This window comes from Pseudophryne corroboree, chromosome 10, assembly GCF_028390025.1.
Source record: "Pseudophryne corroboree isolate aPseCor3 chromosome 10, aPseCor3.hap2, whole genome shotgun sequence".
NCBI classification, from domain to species: Eukaryota; Metazoa; Chordata; class Amphibia; order Anura; family Myobatrachidae; genus Pseudophryne; species Pseudophryne corroboree.
In genome coordinates this window covers 55,506,030-55,527,777 of record NC_086453.1, presented here as the reverse complement: position 1 = coordinate 55,527,777, position 21,748 = coordinate 55,506,030, and the positions used below count along the sequence as shown (strand labels likewise).

The 21,748-nt window shown below is 48.0% G+C and overlaps 1 protein-coding gene across 1 annotated transcript in view; it reads left to right on the top strand.

Annotated features, from left to right (window-relative positions):
• The first annotated feature begins 1,588 nt into the window (after window positions 1–1,588).
• POLD1 (DNA polymerase delta 1, catalytic subunit) overlaps window positions 1,589–21,748 on the top strand; it is a 294,557-nt gene continuing 274,397 nt past the window's right edge. Inside the window, exons 1-3 of the mRNA XM_063942417.1 lie at window positions 1,589–1,774; window positions 11,661–11,852; window positions 12,590–12,700. Of these exons, the coding sequence (XP_063798487.1) occupies window positions 11,672–11,852; window positions 12,590–12,700 (292 nt within the window). The 5' untranslated portion in view covers window positions 1,589–1,774; window positions 11,661–11,671. The remainder of the gene's footprint in view (window positions 1,775–11,660; window positions 11,853–12,589; window positions 12,701–21,748) is intronic.

The following is a 21,748-nucleotide window of genomic DNA, read 5'->3' as shown; positions in this document are numbered from 1 at the left end:
TCACTGGCTTCTACTCTCACATGCCCCTCAGTTCACCGGCTTCCACCCTCACATGCCCCTCAGCCTCCTCACTGGCTTCCACCCTCACATGCCCCTCTGCCTCCTCACCAGCTTCCATCCTCACATGCCCTTCTGCCTCCTCACCGACTTCTACCCTCACATGCCCTCTGCCTCCTCACCTGCTCCTACCCTCACATGACCCTCTGCCCCCTCACCAGCTTCTTTCCTCACATGGCCCTCTGCCCCCTCACCAACTTCTTCCCTCACATACCCCTCTGCCTCCTCACAAGCTTCTGCTCTCACATGCCCCTCTGCCTCCTCACCAGCTTCTACCCTCACATGGCCCTCTGTCTTCTCACCAGCTTCTACCCTCACATACCCCTCTGCCTCCTCACAAGCTTCTACCTTCACATGCCCCTCTGCATCCTCACCAGCTTCTACCCTCACATGGCCCTCTGCCTCCTCACCAGCTTCCACCCTCTCATGCCCCTCTGTCTCCTCTCCAGCTTCCACCCTCACATGCCCCTCTGCCTCCTCACAAGCTTCTACCCTCACATGTCCCTCTGCCTCCTCACCAGTTTCTACCCTCACATGGCCCTCTGCCTCCTCACCAGCTTTCATCCTCTCATGCCCCTCTGTCTCCTCTCCAGCTTCCACCCTCACATGCCCCTCTGCCTCCTCACAAGCTTCTACCCTCACATGCCCCTCTGCCTCCTCACCAGCTTCTACCCTAACATGGCCCTCTGTCTTCTCACCAGCTTCTACCCTCACATACCTCTCTGCCTCCTCACCAGCTTCAACCCTCACATGGCCCTTTGCCTCCTCACCAGTTTCTACCCTCACATGGCCCTCTGCCTCCTCACCAGCTTCCACCCTCTCATGCCCCTCTGCCTCCTGACCGGCTTCCACCCTCAGCCTCCTCACCGGATTACACCCTCACATGCCCCTCTGCCTCCTCACCGGCTTCCACCCTCATATTGCCCTGAACCTCCTCACCGGCTTCCACCCTCACATGCCCCTCTGCCTCCTCATGGTTGATTCTATTTCGGAGTGGGAGAAGGGACCTTCTGACGTATCTAGGGGAGGAGACACGTCACCAGGGGGAGGAGCTACGTGCGAACAGGGTACCCAAAAAGTTCGCTCGCCACGCTTCGCTCGCCACGCTTCGCTCGCCACGCTTCGGGCTCGGTGGCTCACTTCGCTCGCCACCTGATTACTAAAGGTAATAGTTGGTGGCATGGACAGTAGAGGAACTTTCCCGCTGGCCTAGCTCCTCCCCCTTGTGTCGTAACTCCTCCCCCTTACGAAAAAGGTCCCTTAGCCCACTTGATTCTAGCATCTACCGCCTCCTCACCGGCTTCCACCCTCACATTGCCCTGAACCTCCTCACCGGCTTTCACCCTCTCATGCCCCCCTGCCCCCTCACCAGCTTTCACCCTCTCATGCCCCTCTGCCCCCTCACCAGCTTCATCCTCACATGCCCCTCTGCCTCCTCACCAGCGTCATATCACTGCACTAGTTCTCTGTATATCTCCCCTAGTACTGAGTACACGGAAGGAACACAGGACGCTGTCAGTCTATTATAGAGTCTGCATCATGTGACAGCAGCGGTCACATGACCCGGTAATGTCACGCAGACTCCACTGCTGCACCGGAAGCAGCCTGTGATTAGCGTCGTGTCTCCATGCCAACAGTGCGGGCGCGGGGAGCAACGTGCAGGAAGCTGCGTCCTTGGCGGGAGACTGGAACGCTGCTGCCGTCACACGGACGGGATGTAAGTTCAGTGCTCTACGGCGAGCGGTGTATGGGAGGGGCAGGGGTGACCCGGCTAGCCTGGCTCGGTACTCCCAGCCCTGTGGGGCCCTTCCTCCCACCATTGCATTGAAGCGATTGCTGGTAGTGTGTATATATATATATATATATATATATATATATATATATCTCCCCTGCAATATATAGTCCTCCTGCTTGTCCTGATACTGTCACTGATGATCCCAACACCATAGGCGCCATGCATAGTAAAAGATATCTTGCATGCATGTCTGCTCTCCTGGAATAATTGTGATCCCGCTTCTTATGGAGATCTCCCACACTCCCAAGAGAGTAGACCAGTGTTTCCCAACCACGGTCCTCAAGGCACGCTAACAGTCCTGGTTTTCAGGATAACCATACCTGAGCACAGGTGATTTAATTAGTACCTCAGTTATTTTGATTGAATCATTTGTGCTCAAACATGGTTATCACAAAAACCTGGACGGTTGGTGTGCCTTGAGGACCGAGGTTGGGAAACACTGGAGTAGACCATCCTCCCCGGATCTCTGGGGAGTGCATGGTCCAGGTGCCTTATGATGAGATGCATGGTGTCCCGTCCCCTCTGCACAATGCGGCAAGTCGTGACTTTGCGCGTGGTGGTTTGGGCCTGTGACGTTGCACCACGCTGTCCCTCCACTTCACCAAGCTGTCTGCGGAGACCCACCCAAAATCAGACCGTTTGCTCACACCAAGGATACTGCTGGTGCAAGTGCGCACTGATAATGATGACTGATATGAATGAATGGGTATGAGATGGGGGGGGGGGGGGGCAGAACGGTCGCTTAGATACTTAGCACGTTAGAGGAATTCAATTGCTGCCAAATCAGTGTGGTAGCCTGATCTTGCACAAAAGTGTTTTCACTGTACTATAGAGTAACAAGTACTTTGGGAAAATTCAGAATTCGGGTGGGTGAAGGGTGCAAGATGGGGTGCCGTTGCCGGTTTTTAAATGCCACGGCAATTTGCACTCTTTGACCAGTATTGAATTCCCCTTAGTACCATGCATGCAGTGCAGGCGCAGTTGTGCCTAACTTGCGTGCACCTCTGAATGGCCACTATATTTGCATTAAATTCTTCCTATGAGTGATCGCTATGACCATAGAAATTTTTGAAGACCTCTTGTAAGTGATATACAGTCAGTGTGTTTATTTATTAACAGTTTCTTATATAGCGCAGCAAATTCCATTGCCATTTACAACTGGACACAGTTAGATGACAAAACTGGGTAAAAACAAACAGTCATAGAGGTAGGAGGGCCCTGCTCGCAAGCTTACAATCTATGGGAAAATAGGCATTGATACACAAGGATAGGTGCTATTTATTGCATAGTTGTCCACCAGATTGTAAAGGTTCTTGGTGGGCTGCGTGATATCACATCACAGCAGTGATGAACCAGGGTCAGGAGGGAGGGAGAGTGAAGAAAGAAAATATGTGGGGGATATGTGGACTGTACTGTGGGGATATAATTGGATAGGAAATCTATGAAGGTAATTTGAGTGGTTCAGGAATTTTATAAGCTTGTCTGAATAGGTGGGTTTTCAGGGAACTCTTGAAGGTTTGGAGACTAGAGGAGAGTCTTATTGTACATTCCACAGAGTGGGTGCAGCCTGGAGAAAGTTCTGCAATCGTGCATGGGAGCAAGTAATGATTGTGGATGAGAGATGTAGATCTTGTGAAGAGCGAAGGGGTTGGGAGATATTTTGAGATAAGCAAAGTGATGTACGTTGGTGCAGTATGGTTAATAGCCTTGTGTGTAAGCAACAGTATTTTATATTGAATACGGTAGAATACAGGTAGTCAATGGAGGGACTGACGTAGTGGGTCTGCAGACGATGAACGTCTAGCGAGGAATATTAGCCTTGCAGCTGCATTCAGAATGGATTGTAAAGGTGAGAGTCTCTTCTTAGTAAGACCATTAAGAAGACTATTGCATTAATCAATGTGGGAGATAATGAGAGCATGTATTAGGGTTTCAGCAGTGTCTTGTGTAAGGTATGATCGTATTTTGGATATGTTTCTTAGATGCATGTAACATGATTTTGAGACAGATTGAATGTGTGGAGCAAAGGACAGTTCTGAGTCAAGTATGACACCTAGGTAGTGAGCTTGTGGTGTAGGATTGTTTGTAGAGTTCTCAACAGTGATAGAAATATCAGGTTGGTAACTGCCATTGGCCGGTGGAAATATAGTTAACTCTGTTTTGGAAATACTAAGTTTGAGGTGGTGAGATGACATCCAAGATGAAACGGCAGAGAGGCATTCAGCGACCCGGCCCAATACAGATAAAGACAAATCAGGAAAGGATAGGTAGATTTGAGTATCATCTGCGTACAGGTGATACTGAAATCCAAAAGAGTTGATTAGTTTCCCAAGAGATGAGGTATAGATTGAGAAAAGCACAGGACCTAGGACTGAGCCCTATGGTACTCCAACTGAAAGAGGTAGCGAAGAGGAGGTGGATTCAGAGAAGCGGACACTGAAAGAGCAATTAGATAGGTAGGATAGGAACCAAGAGAGGGGCGTGTCCTGAAGACCCAGGGACTGCAATGTTTGTATGAGAAGAGAGTGGTCAACAGTGTCAAAAGCAGCAGACAGATCTAGAAGAATGAGTAGTGAGTAAAGGCCTTTAGACTTCGCAGTGACTAGATCATTCACTACTTTAGTCAGTGCTGTCTCTGTGGAGTGTTATTAGCAAAAGCCTGATTGATGTGGGTCCAATAAGTTGTATGAGTAAAGAAAGTGTGTTAGGCGAGGGTAGGCAAGTTTCTCAAGTAGCTTGGAGAGATATGGGAGCTGAAAGCTGGGACGGTAGTCTGAGAGAGAGTTATGGTCAGAATTTAGTTTTTTCTTTTTCATCCACTAGGGGTCACTGGAGTACTCTTGGGATATGGACGGCTTCCGCAGGAAACAGGGCACTGAATATTTAAATTTAGAACACTCCACCCCTCCATATCCCAGAGTACCACTGTGTTTTTTCTGTGCTCGACGTAGCAACAGGTTCTGTGGCTTGGTCCACAATTCTTTTGAATATTTGTATTTTGTTTAGTTAATATTTTTCTTTTTCATACACATCCCTTTCCCCCTTCCAAAAGGCAGGGTCAGGGATAGTGCAAGCTGCTACTAGCAGCTGTGGCGTGTCGGTCCAAAATAAATGAGCACCCTCACAGCCAGACAAACCTCCTGCAGACAGGCTGGCCGGCGCTTGCAGAGAAGCCCCGTCGGAGCCTCACCACAGCAGCAGGAGTCAAGGTATGTGGTCGGGGCGGTCAGCTCCCGCTGCCGCCCCGCTGTGTGGGGACAAAGTTTTCTTTAAAGCTGATGGCGCTGGGATCCCTCTACAGTCCGCCCGGCCGCAGCCGCTGCTCCGGCCGCCACCTCTGCTCCGGCCGCTGCTCAGAGCGCTTCAGGACGCGCTCCCCGCTGTCTGTTCCAGCGCGTCCCGCTACCTGGCTCCCGCTGGCAGCCCCACACGCTGCCCGCCCCGCATACTGCATCCACAACGGAGCATACGGGGGGGGGGGGCAGCATTACAGACTGCAAGGGGTACAATCAGCGGCACGAGGGGGGATAAACTGCAGCAACAGCAGTATGCTAGGCTGCAGCCATGATTACACAGGACATACAGAGTTATATATCAGTTTATATGCTTGTAACCTGTACTGTGACTATGATTTTAAGCATGGCAGCCATTTTAACCATGCTTCCTGTGTCTTCCTGCTGTGATTCCAGAACGTTCCAGTACTACATCTCTACTCCACCGGAGGCGCAGGGGTGTTAGTGGGAATTTGGGATCACATTTTATAGTACTGGCCACGTGTACTGCACTTGGCCAGATATATATGGCCAGATATATATATATATATAGAGACACCTTCAGACTATTTTACTGAGTCGTGCAAGTGTCTGTTTTTTGTGTATTGTATTGTCTGTCTCCATAATGAGTAAGGCACCAGCAAAAATTAAAAAGCATCACTGCAAAGTCTGTAGCAGTGTGTTACCGGATGGATCTACCACATGTCCAGTATGTTTTGTGGATTCAGTTACGAATACAATTTCTGCTCCGGTTTTAAAGCCAGTTTCATCCCCGGACCCTCCATGGGAAATGCTAGCCAATGTACTGGCTGGGTTGCAATCCGAATTGACCGCCGCTCGACAAGAGCGGGAAGCGGCAAGATCTGAGTCTAGGGTGAGACCGCCAGAATTACCGGAGGCGTCTCAGCCTTGCGAAAGTTCCAAATCCATTTTGGGTAGACGGGATAAATTTCATATGTCTTATGATTTACCAGTTTCTGCTATGTTGCATTCTGACGATTCCATGCCAGACCTTACGGCACAAGATGAGGGTGAGGAGGGCGAAGTGGAGTCAGATAGTGAGGATTTTAACAGCTCAGGTATTGATAATCTCATCAGAGCGGTGCGTCAGTCTCTGAAGTTTACAGAAACTGAGGAGCCTCTGACAAATGATCAGGTCGTATTTACTAAACGACCGAGAACTCCAATGTGTTTTCCTGTTTCGGAGTCTCTTAATAAGATGTTAGTAGAAACACGACAGACTCCAGATAAACGGTTTTCTATACCTCGCAGATTTAAGTCTAGTTACCCGTTTCCAGACTCTGTGACATGTACATGGGAGAATCCACCAATAGTTGATTCGTCAGTGTCGAAACTTACAAAGAAATTAACCATACCAGTGCCAGCTGCTACTACGCTTAAAGACCCTTCAGATCGCAAAATAGAAACTATGCTAAAGTCCATGTATGTAGCAGCAGGAGTGCTGCTGAGACCTGGCTTGGTTGGTATCTGGGTCACTAAGGCGCTCATAGTATGGATAACAGAACTCAAGTCAGCCCTACATGACGAACACCTTATACTTCTTGCTGATCAAATGTGTGAGGCTGCGGAGTATCTCTGTACAGCTTCTACTGACGTCTGTCAGCTCACTTCTCGTATTTCATCGTCGCTAGTTACGGCACGATGAGCACTCTGGCTGCGTTCTTGGCAAGCGGAGGCAGAGGTCAAACGAGGTATAGAGGCGATGCCTTACGGTGGCAAGAAGTTGTTTGGTCCTGAATTGGACACATGGATTTCTGAGGCTACGGGAGGAAAGTCGGTTTTCTTACCATTGCCTCCACCGGTACCAAGACGGAGGTACTCTGGACCTGCGTTCAAATCCTTTAGACCTCAGTCCTTTCGCGGACGTGGCAGAGGAACAGCCACGCCTGGTAGACGTGGACGTGGTTTCCAACAAACCAACACAAGTCGTCAGGACGCTAAGGTCACCGACAAGCCAGTGGCATGACTGGCTACCAGCCCATCTCGGTTCTCCAATTGTGGGAGCACGCCTTCAGACGTTCCATTTGGCGTGGTTCCAGACATCCGCGGATGGGTGGATCCGCAATTTAGTGTTAAGAGGTTACAAAATAGAGTTCGACTGTCTTCCGCCACTGCGGTTTTTCAAGACAGGACTGCCTCTGTCGGACGACAAGAGGGCGGTTCTGCAAATTGCCATTCAGTCCCTACTGGATTCAGCAGTTTTGATTCCGGTCCCTGTACACCAACAGGGTCAGGGTTATTATTCCAGTCTGTTTGTGGTACCGAAGCCGGATGGCTCAGTCAGGCCAATATTGAATTTAAAAGGTCTCAATCGGTACGTAACTTACTACAGATTCAAGATGGAATCTCTGCGCTCAGTGATTGCAAGTTTAGAGCCAAAGGAATTCATGATTGCGCTAGATCTCAAGGATGCGTACTTACACATTCCGATTTGGCAGCCTCATCAGAGGTTCTTGCGATTTGCAATACGCCAAAACCATTACCAGTTTCAGGCTCTACGTTTGGCCTATCGTCAGCGCCTCGGGTATTCACCAAAGTGATGTCTGTGATGATAGCTCATCTCAGATCCCTGGGAGTGACAATAGTTCCGTATTTAGACGATCTGCTCATCAAAGCCCCGTCTCAACAGATGCTTCTCCAACATGCGCTATTAACGTACAATGTACTAGTTCACCACGGTTGGATTGTCAACTTCAAGAAATCACATCTCATTCTGTCTCAACGCCTTCAATTCCTAGGTATGATTTTCGATACGGTAAATCAAAGAATTTACCTACCACAACAGAAAGTACAGATTATTCGCCATCTAGTACAATTAGTGCTCAAGCCACGCACAGTCTCGGTACATTTGTGCATTCGCCTCTTAGGAACAATGGTGGCGGCTTTCGAAGCGCTTCAGTTCAGAAGATTTCACTCACGTCCTTTTCAACTGGATGTGCTCGCACAGTGGTCGGGCTTGCATCTGCAGATTCACCACAGGGTGAGGTTGTCGCCAAGGGCGAGGGTGTCTCTACTCTGGTGGCTCAATGTACACAATTTAACCGCAGGGAAACTGTTCGGCGGCTGGAATTGGATAATTCTAACGACGGACGCAAGTCTCAGAGGTTGGGGAGCTGTAGTTCAAAATTGTCAGCTCCAGGGTCTCTGGGCGGATCACGAAAGATTGCTGTCTATAAATGTCCTGGAACTCCGCGCAATTTACAATGCACTACGACAAGCAGTACACATGCTTCGCTCTCAGACTGTCCAAGTGCAGTCAGGCAACGCAACGGCAGTCGCATACATCAACAAACAAGGAGGAACGAGAAGCCGCATGGCAATGCGGGAAGTAGCTCGAATCCTCAATTGGGCAGAATACCACTAGGTGATATTGTCGGCAGTGTTCATTCCGGGAGTGGACAACTGGGAGGCAGATTATCTCAGCCGTCGGGATTTTCATCCAGGAGAATGGGCATTAAATCCAGAAGTGTTTCACATGTTGGTTCAGCGGTGGGGTTACCCTCAGGTGGACCTAATGGCGTCTCGCCACAATCACCAAACGCTTCACTATGTGTCCAGAACGAGAGATCCAAAGGCAGTGGCGGTGGACGCTCTCACAATCGCTTGGCCGTACAGCCTAGTGTATCTGTTTCCACCGTTTCCGCTGCTCCCTCTGGTGCTAAAACGGATCAAAAGAGAGTGTCACAGTCATACTAGTGGCACCTCATTGGCCTCGGAGAGCTTGGTTCTCGGATCTCCACGGTCTACTCGCAGACCATCCTTGGCCGCTCCCACTACGTCCGGACTTGTTACAACAGGGTCCGTTCCTTTACCCCAATTTAGCGCGGCTGCGTTTGACGGGGTGGCTGTTGAGACCGCCCTCTTAAGAAGAGAGGGCATTCCAGAATCGGTTATACCAATCATGTTACGAGCTAGGAAGCCAGTTACGGCAGCTCATTATTACAGAATTTGGCGTGCCTATATAGGTTGGTGTGAAACTCGGAAGTTTCCGACATCATCTTTCAAGTTATCCCGTCTTTTGTTATTTCTACAAACAGGGTTAGATGGAGGGCTGCGTTTATCTGCACTAAAGGTGCAGGTATCTGCTTTGTCAATTTATTTTCAAAGAAGATTGGCTCTATTGCCGTCTATACACACCTTTCTGCAAGGTGTCCTCAGAGTACAGCCTCCATTCATTCCACCTACAGCGCCATTGGACTTGAATCTGGTTTTAGATTTCTTACAGTCTTCACATTTTGAACCCTTACAGCAAGTGGATATAAAGTTTCTCACTTGGAAAACAATTTTTCTTCTAGCCTTAGCTTCGGCAAGGCGTGTTTCAGATTTGGGTGCCTTGTCATGCAAGCCACCGTATTTGGTGTTTCATGATGACAGAGCGGAACTTCGGACGAATCCCGCTTTCTTACCAAAGGTAGTGTCATCTTTTCACATCAATCAACCAATAGTAGTTCCGGTGTTAACATCACATTCTGGAACTCGGGATGTGGTACGCGCTTTTACGCGTGTATGTATCCCGAACGTCTACAGTTCGTTAGACGGATACGTTGTTTGTTCTCTATGATGCTGCCAAGATCGGTTGGCCAGCGTTTAAGCAGACCTTATCCAGATGGATAAAACTGACCATACGTCAGGCTTACCTTAGTGCTAGGTTACAGCCGCCTACATCAGTAACAGATCATTCCACACGTTCTGTGGGAACTTCATGGGCAGCTGGTCGTGGAGCTTCTACGATGCAGCTTTGCCGTGCGGCTACATGGTCTTCCGTGCACACGTTTGTGCGCTTTTACAAGTTTGATACGTTTGCGGCATCAGCATCTAGCTTTGGCCGCCTAGTGTTACAGGTGCCAAACAGCTCTCCCGCCCACGGGGGAAGCTTTGGTACGTCCCAAGAGTACTCCAGTGACCCCTAATGGATGAAAAAGAAAATAAGATTTTGGTTCTTACCAGGTAAATCCTTTTCCTTGAATCCGTAGGGGGCACTGGACGCCCACCCAGAGCAGTTTTACCTGGTTTGTGGTGAGTTCAGGGGATCTTATGGTAACACACTCTCACCGACTGGTTCAAATTATCAAGTGCTGGTTATGGTGTCAACTGTCTAGTTGTCAGTAACGTTATGTGTCAACTTCATTGTTGTCTGTTATGTTATATGTAATACTCCATTGTCAACCTCTCTATAGCTCCTGTTCGGCTCAGTAAAAAACACTGAGGTACTCTGGGATATGGAGGGGTGGAGTGTTCTAAATTTAAATATTCAGTGCTCTGTTTCCTGCGGAAGCCGTCCATATCCCAAGAGTACTCCAGTGCTCCCTATGGATTCAAAGAAAAGGATTTACCTGGTAAGTACCAAAATCCTATTTTTTCACAATGGGAGTAATCACTGCATGCTTGAACAGTGAAGGAAAGATACCAGTAGAGAGAGAGATTACAGATGTTAGTTAAGGTGGGGATGAGCACAGGAGACAGAGCTTTTACTTATTTGTGAGGGTATAGGATCAAGAGGAGATGTAGTAGAGTAGCAGGATGAGAAGAGTGTTGATACTTCATCTTCATTTGTGGGATCAAATGAAGAGAGAATGCCAGAGGGTCAAGGGCTATCTCTAGAGTCTGGTTCAGGTGTGATACAGCCATCTCGGCAGAAGTGAATGCAGAAATAGGTGAAAGCAATTGATGCAGTGAGGTGGAAATGTGTGTTGACAAATGACTACATAACAAAAGTGTGTTTACAATGACTACATAGACTGTCAAATTTTACCATGTCACCATGGTGAAAATGTCTACCTACCGTCTACATGTCTATGTGCTCAACCTACAATACAAATTAGGGGGACATTGTTATAAATATGTGTTGACATTGTCAACACATCAGCTTTTAGCCAAAATCAGCATTGTACATGTAGGGCTGGATTAAGTTTGGGGGGGGGGGGGAGACCCACTACTAAAATTGCTGACAGCCCCACCAAACCACCCACCCACCCACCATGACACACCTGGTCCATCATGGAGCAGCAACCTAGGTAGGACCCGCACGTGCTGCCGGTTCACGCCTACTGTCTTGCAGACTTTAACCTCACCATCCCCAGAGACTCATTAGAGATGGACAACCTCCTCCAGGGCCGCTGTTAATGGACCGTTCAGCCGCCTAAGGGGTACTATTCCTGTTGAAACGGCTGTGTGTGGGGGCCATGGGACCACGCCCCTGTTGCCCCTCCCTTAATCTGGCTCTGAGTGCCTGTCAACATAATGAATTTTACAGTATGATTGTTGGCATCATGAATATCTGCAAATCATACTAAATCCAACCTTAATTTTAACATGATCATAATGCAGATATATAGTGTATTAACCAGGTGCTGGTAAGAATCCACCTTTGTAACAAGCATGCAGGTGCAGAAGTAGCTGGATTTAACCCATTTGTGCACAAAAGAAACATTGCCTGTTTTGGCATCCAGACATGCTGTCTACAATGCACTGTTTTTGTTACTGTTGGATTTACTTGTGAAATTTATTCCACCTAGAATCCTTGATAATGGAGTTCAAGCGCAAGCAGGCAGTGTCTGCATCTTCCCAGGCCAAGAAGAAAAAATCAGACTGGGATGATGACGGCCCCTCTAATTTTGAGGAGGAACTGGCATTCCTCGATGAGGTTGAAGCGGACATGGCCATGGAGATGAGTGAAGGCTATTCCAATGCAGAGGTGTTGCCGGTTGGTAGGTAACATTACATTATTCATTTGGTTTAAAATAGAAAAGAAAAACCTCTGCGAACTCTCTATGGGCAGCTGTATCGAAGCTTTGAGAGAGATTATGGGGTCTATTTACTAAAGATTTTTTGAAAGATATGAACGATCTCGTTCATAAATGAACGAGAACTCGTTCATATCTTTCAGTGTGGAGACTCCTGCGATGAACGATGCGCGGCCCCGCGCTCGTTCATCGCTGGTCTCCCGTCGGCTGTGCATGCAGGCCAATATGGACGATCTCGTCCATATTTGCCTGCACTTCAATGCAGCCGCGTGACGGGGGGAGTGAAGAAACTTCACTCCCCACGTCACTGCCCCCCCGCCGCCGGGTCGCTCGTCGGCCGTATCCGCCGTCGGGCAGCTCGGCGGCGGGTCGGCCAGTGAGTAGGGCCCTTAAGTCTTTTGGAGAGATAAAGTACCAATCGACCGTCTCCTGTCATTTTACAAACACAGCCTGTAACATGGCAGTTAGGAGATGATTGGCTTCTACTTTATCTCTCTCTGCTCTGTCTTTCTCCAAGGCTTAGTTAATAGACCCCAAACTACCAACCAGTCAGCTCCCGCCTGTAACACGGCAGGAGCTGATTGTTTGGTACTTTCTCTCTCCAATCTTTGATGAATACCCTACTATAACTGAAGAACAGTGACTGCATTGGTAGGAAAATCTAAAAAATATATTTATTTATTTATTTTTTAATCCTACAGATAAACTCTCGGACAACATTTCCCCGAAATGGCTCAGGCCTCTGCTTCCCCAGACTGATCCCCAGAAGGATTCTTTGTGCATTCATCAGATTGAGTTGGACCATTATGTGGGTGAGTTCTGTAGAGAAAATTGCTTAGATGCTCTTTCCCAGAATAAAAAAAAGAAATAAAAAATCTGTTCACCATGATTTGCTCATTAATGGATTCATTGGGGGGATATTCAATTGTTTGAAAAGTCAGTTGGGTGTCTGTATTTTCCTGTCAGATAGGAAAAAACAGACACCCAACAGACATTTCAAACATTTGAATCCCCCCCCATTGAATTTGTTTGTTTTGCAACAAAACAAATTCATGACCAGCCCGGCCCTCTCAGCCTGGGCTGGTAGTGGTATATAGGGAGAAAACAATGTTGTGGGGTTCCCCTTATTTTAAAAAACCCCAGCACTAGGCTAAACCAGCTGAGGGGATAACACTATAGCAGGGAGATGAAGCAAAAAAAAAAGGGAATACAACTCTGCGCTTGACAACAAAAGGCAGCAATCAATACCTTCTGGTGTTATCAGAACCAGAAAAAACAAATATACAATACAAATGGTGATATTAATTTGCGCCAATTTTTAATGGTAGATAGGAAATTTCTGTTATCAAGTACTTACTATGAATAGTTCATCCGTCTTCTCAAGTGTATTGACTCATCAAATAGGGATGTTCATATGGAAAAAGAACACAAAACAAAATGTCCCAATGTTTAGTACTGTCTTGATGGTAACAGTCAAAAGGGTAAAAGAATATAGGAAATATTCAGATCCTCCACTCAGTGGTGATAAAAGGCGTAATGGGATCACCCAGTAGGTGCAATGGTCAGGGAAAATGATGCTCACTTCAAAGCTTACTTTCAAAAAGTCTGGTCCATGCATATAAAGGTATCTTTAAATGGGTCCTGGGTTGGCGTCCTCTAATGGATGTTATGCACGCCCCTCCACAGGATATATATGGAAAACGGGAACAGAAAAATGCTCCAATGTGTAATACAGTAATGAACTTTTAAAAAATGGAGAATGCAGTAGCCTTTAAACCGTGATGCTAGTAGGTAAGGGTCACCCACAAAGTGTGTCTCAATAATAAATGATGCTCACTTTAACGCTTACATTAAAGCGATGGATCCATACATATAAAGGTATCTTTAGATATTCTTTATCATCTAATCATCCGGCATGAAATCCACCTAGGAAGACCTACTCGGCTCCTACTCTGCAGTCCTTTCGGACAGCAAAATTTAATAAGACCAAAGGTTCCTCTACAATCTTCAAAGGTTATAGAAGTAAACACAAGAAACCAGCAACTGCAGGTTCACAGGAACAGCACTCAGGTTCTTCTTCCTCTAAGCCTTCAGCATTACGGTGGACCGCACTGCCTGGAAGATCCCTGGGTCATAGAGCTTATCACCCAGGGTTACAGACTAGCGTTTCAGGAACTCACACCTCACAGATTCTTTAAATCAGGCTTAACAGCTTCTCCAGAGGCAGGTATGAATTTTACAGGATGCAATCCAAAAACTGGTACAGACTCGGGTCATTGTTCCAGTTCCATCTCAGCAGAACAAAGGTTATTATTCCAACCTCTTTGTGGTACCGAAGCCGGACGGTGTAGTGAGGCCCATTTTAAACCTCAAGTCATTGAACCCATATTTACTGGTGTTCAAGATGGAGTCTCTGAGAGCGGTGATCCCAGGACTGGAGGAAGGGGAAGTCTTGGTTTCTCTGGATATCAAGGATGCGTACCTTAATATTCCAATCTGGCCGCCTCATCAGGCTTATCTAAGGTTTGCATTACAGTCACTACCAGTTCCAGGCATTGCCATTTGGCCTCTTCACAGCACCGAGGGTGTTCACCACGGTAATGGCAGAGATGGTGTTTCTCCTCCGCAAACAGGGAGTAAACATAATTCCGTACTTGGACGACCTGCTGATCAAGAATTTAAAGCAAAAAACGGCAGCGCTGTATATCAGGAGAATATAAAAAGATGAGAGCCGGCATAAACAATATAAATTTATTGACCATATGAAAGTTTAAAAAACAGCTAATTGTGAATACACATCCATATATTGTATAAACACACCTTATTTGTCTCTAAAAAAGGTCTCTCTTTCATCATAGAGAAACAGTAACTGGAATGAATTCCTTTGGTAAATGTCCACAGTCACTGAATGCTGATAATAAGGATAGTGGCTGGTAATGGTGAATGATTGCAGCCGTCCCGGAATTTCAATTAATCAGTCTCACCATGCTCAGTAAAATGATTGAAGTTTACCTCTCTTTGTGGGCTGGTATTGGAACCGAGCGTCCTCGGCCAAAGTCCTGCGATGCCCACAGGCGCTAAGCAGCGGGAGGAGAGTAGAATACGGGAGCCGCCGGTATAGATGTCTGGCCGGGAGTGGCGTAATGCACAGCCGTTGTGAGCAGCAGTGAGCAAGTCGCATATGGATCAGAAAAATCAGTGCGTGTGGACTCGTATGGAGACCTGAACAGGTGTGTTGGAGGTGGAATCCTAACGCGTTTCGTCACGCTCCACGTGACTTTGTCAAAGGTATATTCCAACCTCTAGGGTGGCCGATATTTAAAGCCACTAGACAGGTGTATACAATCAATATATAATTAAAGGCAATACAATATAACTAATAAAGGTAACGGCTCTCATCAATGAAATAAAAATAAAGGATAAAAAAAATAAAAAAATAAATAAAAACAGGAATAGCTGACCATGGCAGAGATGATTTGTCATAAAACAAATTGCATTATAAATCATCAGATAAAGTATATCTTATAGAAACATACTGGGTAAATATAAGGAATGGGTGCATCAGCACTCAAATTAAGGAGAATTAAAAACAAAAAGGGGGTAAGAAAGATATACATGATCGGGAGATCACAGGGGTATTGCATGTCGTATAGTTAGTGCCCCAGAGGAGACTTTGGAATTCAGCTCGAGCAGTAATCTATATCATAACATAATCACGATTATTAATATCAGAAAGTAAAAAACAATAATATAAATTATGAAATGAACCACTCATACCCAATTTGGGATTTGAACACTAGTACTCATCTCACTGTCAGTCCGTTACTCAACCGTGTACGCCACTGGACAGGCTGAATAGAAACGTGCAGTCTACAACAGAATGTATTAGAGAGTTGGAAATATTAAATCGGAGAAATTTGGTCGGGGTATATATATGATAACAAAGAAGGTGGTTTAAAGAATATACACTTAAGATCCGACAGATGACTATATATCTCTATTTTTGATGCATAACACTTAGGGCATAGGCTGAACAATTAGATATAGTTTACTGATCAATACTGTATTATGTCCACCTGCCATGCTATCTCATATGATATAATTACTATCAAAGTAGAGACTTTTTGAAGCTACAACTAGTACTCTAATTGAAATATAACCATAGATCTCTTATATTAAATCTGTTCGGTGTTATATAATTATAAATAATATAATATAAAATATAAAATGATCCAATGTCCCCATTCGCTTTTGTATACTGTAAGGTGTCTAAATGAGAACAAAAATGGAAAGGAGAAACAAAAGTAACGAAAGATGAAATACTTTGAGTTACATTATAACATGTTTGGATATGTTGCTTACATATGATGGATATAATGTAAGATAGTGACATAATGTAATATATATATATATATATATATATATATATATATATATATATATATATATATATATATATATATATATATATATATAAAAAAAGGAAATATTGGTAAAAAAAAATGACAAAAATGAACAGACAAGGGCTAAATGAATCCATAGAATTTGACCTGTGCTAACTATGTTAGAGTTGTCTGTTCATTTTTGTCATTTTTTTTTACCAATATTTCCTTTTTTTTATATATATATATATATATATATATATATATATATATTACATTGTCACTATCTTACATTATATCCATCATATGTAAGCAACATATCCAAACATGTTATAATGTAACTCAAAGTATTTCATCTTTCGTTACTTTTGTTTCTCCTTTCCATTTTTGTTCTCATTTAGACACCTTACAGTATACAAAAGCGAATGGGGACATTGGATCATTTTATATTTTATATTATATTATTTATAATTATATAACACCGAACAGATTTAATATAAGAGATCTATGGTTATATTTCAATTAGAGTACTAGTTGTAGCTTCAAAAAGTCTCTACTTTGATAGTAATTATATCATATGAGATAGCATGGCAGGTGGACATAATACAGTATTGATCAGTAAACTATATCTAATTGTTCAGCCTATGCCCTAAGTGTTATGCATCAAAAATAGAGATATATAGTCATCTGTCGGATCTTAATAAGTGTATATTCTTTAAACCACCTTCTTTGTTATCATATATATACCCCGACCAAATTTCTCCGATTTAATATTTCCAACTCTCTAATACATTCTGTTGTAGACTGCACGTTTCTATTCAGCCTGTCCAGTGGCGTACACGGTTGAGTCACGGACTGACAGTGAGATGAGTACTAGTGTTCAAATCCCAAATTGGGTATGAGTGGTTCATTTCATAATTTATATTATTATTTTTTACTTTCTGATATTAATAATCGTGATTATGTTATGATATAGATTACTGCTCGAGCTGAATTCCAAAGTCTCCTCTGGGGCACTAACTATACGACATGCAATACCCCTGTGATCTCCCGATCATGTATATCTTTCTTACCCCCTTTTCTCTGACGTCCTAGTGGATGCTGGGACTCCGTAAGGACCATGGGGAATAGCGGCTCCGCAGGAGACTGGGCACATCTAAAGAAAGCTTTAGGACTATCTGGTGTGCACTGGCTCCTCCCCTATGACCCTCCTCCAAGCCTCAGTTAGATTTTTGTGCCCGGCCGAGATGGGTGCAATCTAGGGGGCTCTCCTGAGCTTCTTAGAAAAAAGTTAGTTTTAGGTTTTTTATTTTCAGTGAGACCTGCTGGCAACAGGCTCACTGCATCGAGGGACTAAGGGGAGAAGAAGCGAACCTGCCTGCTTGCAGCCAGCTTGGGCTTCTTAGGCTACTGGACACCATTAGCTCCAGAGGGATCGAACACAGGCCCAGCCTCGGAGTCCGGTCCCAGAGCCGCGCCGCCGGCCCCCTTACAGAGCCAGAAGCAAGAAGAGGTCCGGAAAATCGGCGGCAGAAGACATCAGTCTTCATCAAGGTAGCGCACAGCACTGCAGCTGTGCGCCATTGCTCCTCATGCACACTTCACACTCCGGTCACTGAGGGTGCAGGGCGCTGGGGGGGGGGCGCCCTGAGCAGCAATATTAACACCTTGGCTGGCAAAAATACATCACATATAACCCCCAGGGCTATATGGATGTACATTAACCCCTGCCAGAATCCATAAAAATGCGGGAGAAAAGTCCCCGAAAAAGGGGCGGAGCTATCTCCCTCAGCACACTGGCGCCATTTTTCCCTCACAGCTCCGTTGGAGGGAAGCTCCCTGGCTCTCCCCTGCAGTAACTACACTACAGAAAGGGTTAAAAAAGAGAGGGGGGGGGGGGGGGGCACAAATTAGGCGCAGTATCTCCTATATAATAGCCCTATTCTGTGACCTTGTGATTCATTTGCTAACGCTGGGCGGAGTCACAACAGTGGGCGGAGTTAGTCAAATGAGTCACAGAGATCTGGCCAAATCTACAGGAGACTAGGAGCAGAAGCAGATAGCATGGGCATTGGGCATGTCACAGGCAGGGGTGCAGACCTCCCAGCTTTCTGCAGGAGCTTTCTCCAGGCAGAAGGAAGGAAACACACTCGGCGAAAAGGGGGCGTGGCTTCACGGGAGGGTCCCCGTTTTCGTCAGTGAGGGAGCATGCCCAGCGCTCTGTGAGCTGCTGGCATGCTCCCAGGGGCTGATTATGAGTCTGGGGGGCCCAGGGCACTTGAGACAGGGGAGCCCTATCTCATTGCTGTGCCTGCTGGAGGTTGGGGGCGTGGCCTAATCGCGGACCGCGCGGCCACGCCCCCTTATGCAAATTCCGATTTTTTTTTTTTTTTTTTTATGGGATTTTGGCCCCTCAGCTAGGGCTAAATCCAGAGGGGGTGGTCGCTCCCCCTTACACACCCGCACAGGGAGAAGAAAGCAGGGAGACTGCTGCCTCCCTGCAACACCACAGACCTGCCAATATGCAGCAGCGTGTGCTGACTGTAGCTCAATGCTGCCGCTGTTGCTGGCAGGACGGGGGGGGGGGGGGGGGGCTTCTGAGCTGGGACAGAGCTACTCCAGCCGGGGGGCCCCCTAAAACTGTGGGGCCAACGGTACGTATCCCCTGCCCCCCCCCCCCCCTTAATCCGGCTCTGCTACTGGAACCCCCCCATTAATCCGTACCCCCTGATGCCCCCTCTCCCTCTGTCTCCACTATCCACCGCTGCTCTGCTAAGCAGAACAGCGAGTACAGGAGCTTTCCAAATGCCCCCCCCCCCACCGCCGGACACTGCGACCCGCGGGTGGGACAGCGGGACAGACCCCAAAAAATGGGACTGTCCCGCGAAAATCTGGACATTTGGGAGGTATGGGGTTGTGTGAGGGGTATGTCATACAGACAGACGGGCACCGGCTCACTGTGTGCTTGACCCCCCACATCGGCATACTCAGCAGGGTCTCTCTGGTGCAGAGGAGCGTCACTTTCTGGCACACTCCACGCTTCTTAGCTGCAGTTTTGTGGGGCACCTGCCGCTGTGCAGGTTCCATACTGCCTCTGTTATCTCCAGCCCCGGCAACCCCACCGCTAGCTGCAGCGCTGCCACCCGCAGTGGAGTGCGCCCAGCTCATTCACACACTTTAGCTGGCGGGTAGCGCTGCAGAAATCCGAGCTGCTTGCAGGCTCTGACCCACTCCTCCCTCCAGCCGCAGCGTCTCCTGGGAGCTAACCAGTCACTCCCAGTCTCCCCTTACCACAGTGCCCATCAGCCGTGAGGTCCGCGCCACGTGCATGCTATGACCCCCTCCTCCCTCCAGCCGCAGCATCTCCAGGGGGCTAACCAGTCATTTCCAGTCTCACCTTACCACAGTGCCCGGCAGCTGCGCGAGGTCTGCGGTGTGTGACTGAGGAGGGGGGGGAGGGATGCGGACAGGCAGAGAAAGCAGGACTCCAGCCTGAGAGAGTCAGCCATGCCAAGTCTCCAGCAGCAGCAGATCCCAACAGGTTGGAGTGGAACAGCAGCAGCCAGCAGCAGTGACTCCGGTAAGACACATCTGTCTGTCACCACTGTTTTGTCCCTAATACCAATCTCTCCCGTGCCCTGTGTTCTGTCATGTCCCTGTCACCCCTGGCCTTGCCCTGTCACCCTTATCCTGGCCCTGTCACCCTTATGCTAGCCCTGTCACCCCTATCCTGGCCCTGTCACCCCTGTGCTTGCCCTGTCAACCCTATACTGGCCCCGTCACCCCTGTCCTGGTCCTGCCGCCCCTACCCTGGCCCTGTCACCCCTATCCTGTCCCTATCATTTCTGTCCTGGCCCTGTCACCCCTGTCCTGGCCCTGTCACCCCTGTCCTGGCCCTGTCACCCCTGTCCTGGCACCGTCACCCCTGTTCTGACCCTGTCACCCCTGTCCTGGCCCTGTTACTGCATACCCTCCAACTACCTTTTATGGCATGTACAGTACCCGCAGCGCCTCCAGACCTCTCCCCAATGCACCACACCTCCGCACCTTCCCCTCCACCACAAGCGGCACTTCACCCCTCCCCCACATGCTGTGCCTCCAGACCCCCTACACCACCCGTGGCTCCCACTCCTCCACCCCTTCACCACCCACAGCACCTCCAGGCCCCTTCCACCATTCACCCCCTTTATATGTCTCCCCCCACACCTGCCCCCCTCCATCCGCAGCATCTGCAGACACCCTCCTCCATCAGCGGTCCCCCCCACACCCACCCCTCCCCCACCAATGGCACCCCCGCACCTGCCCCTCCACCACCTGCAGCACCTCCGGACCTCCTTTCCCATCCGCCGCAACACCCGTACCTGCCCCTACCCATGGTGCCTGCTGTCCCCTACCCAACCCCTGGCACTCCCGTCCCTTCCCATCCCACAGCACCTCCGGAACCCTTCACCCATCCACAACATCCCCACACCTGCCCCTCTCCCACCCGTGGCACCCCTGCCCCTCCCCCACCTGCAGTGCCTCCGGACCCCTCCCCCATCTGCATCCCCCACTCCTCTGCCCCTCCCCCACACGCAGCACCTCCCGAACCTTCCCCATCCAGGCCCCACCCCCACTTCTGCCTCCCCTCCACCCGCAGCATCTACAGACACCATCCGCAGTCCCCCCCGCACCCGCTACATTCTGTACATCGTGCCCTGCAGGTGCTGTTTACGCCGTCGCAAGGGGCTGCGCCTCCTTCACCATCGCACGCCCTTTCATTGTGCAATATTTAACCACTAACAAAGGAATGCAGGTAATACTCCATATAATACAAATATTAAACCCCAGAAAGGCATGCAAGGGTTAAGGGGGCGTAGCCCCTTGCGACGGTGTGAAGAGCGCCCGTAGGGCGCGATGAAGCACCTAGTACAATATATGCAGCTATAAGGGAAAACACTTTTTTATAGGTGCTGTCCCTGTGATATATAGCGCCCTGGTGTGTGCTGGCATACTCTCCCTCTGTCTCCCCAAAGGGCTTTGTGGGGTCCTGTCTTCTATCAGAGCATTCCCTGTGTGTGGGCTGTGTGTCGGTACGGCTGTGTCGACATGTATGTGGAGGATAATGAGGTGGAGGCGGAGCGAATGCCTGTAAATATGTTGTCACCCCCTGCGGGGTCGACACCGGTGTGGGTGAATTTATGGAAGGATTACGTGAAAGTGTCAACTCCTTACATAAAAGGTCGACGACACAGAACAGCCGGCTACTCAGCTTGTGCCTGTTTCCAGCGTCTCAAATGTCATGGGGGGCTCTAAAAACGCCCGCTACCTCAGATAGCAGACACAGATGTCGACACGGATGCCGACTCCAGTGTCGACGACGATGAGACTAGTGTACCCTCCAAATAGGTCCACCCGTTACAAGATTGAGGCAAGGAAAAATGTATTACACATTTATGATTATACCCCAGATACCACATAAAAAGGGTATTGTGTTTG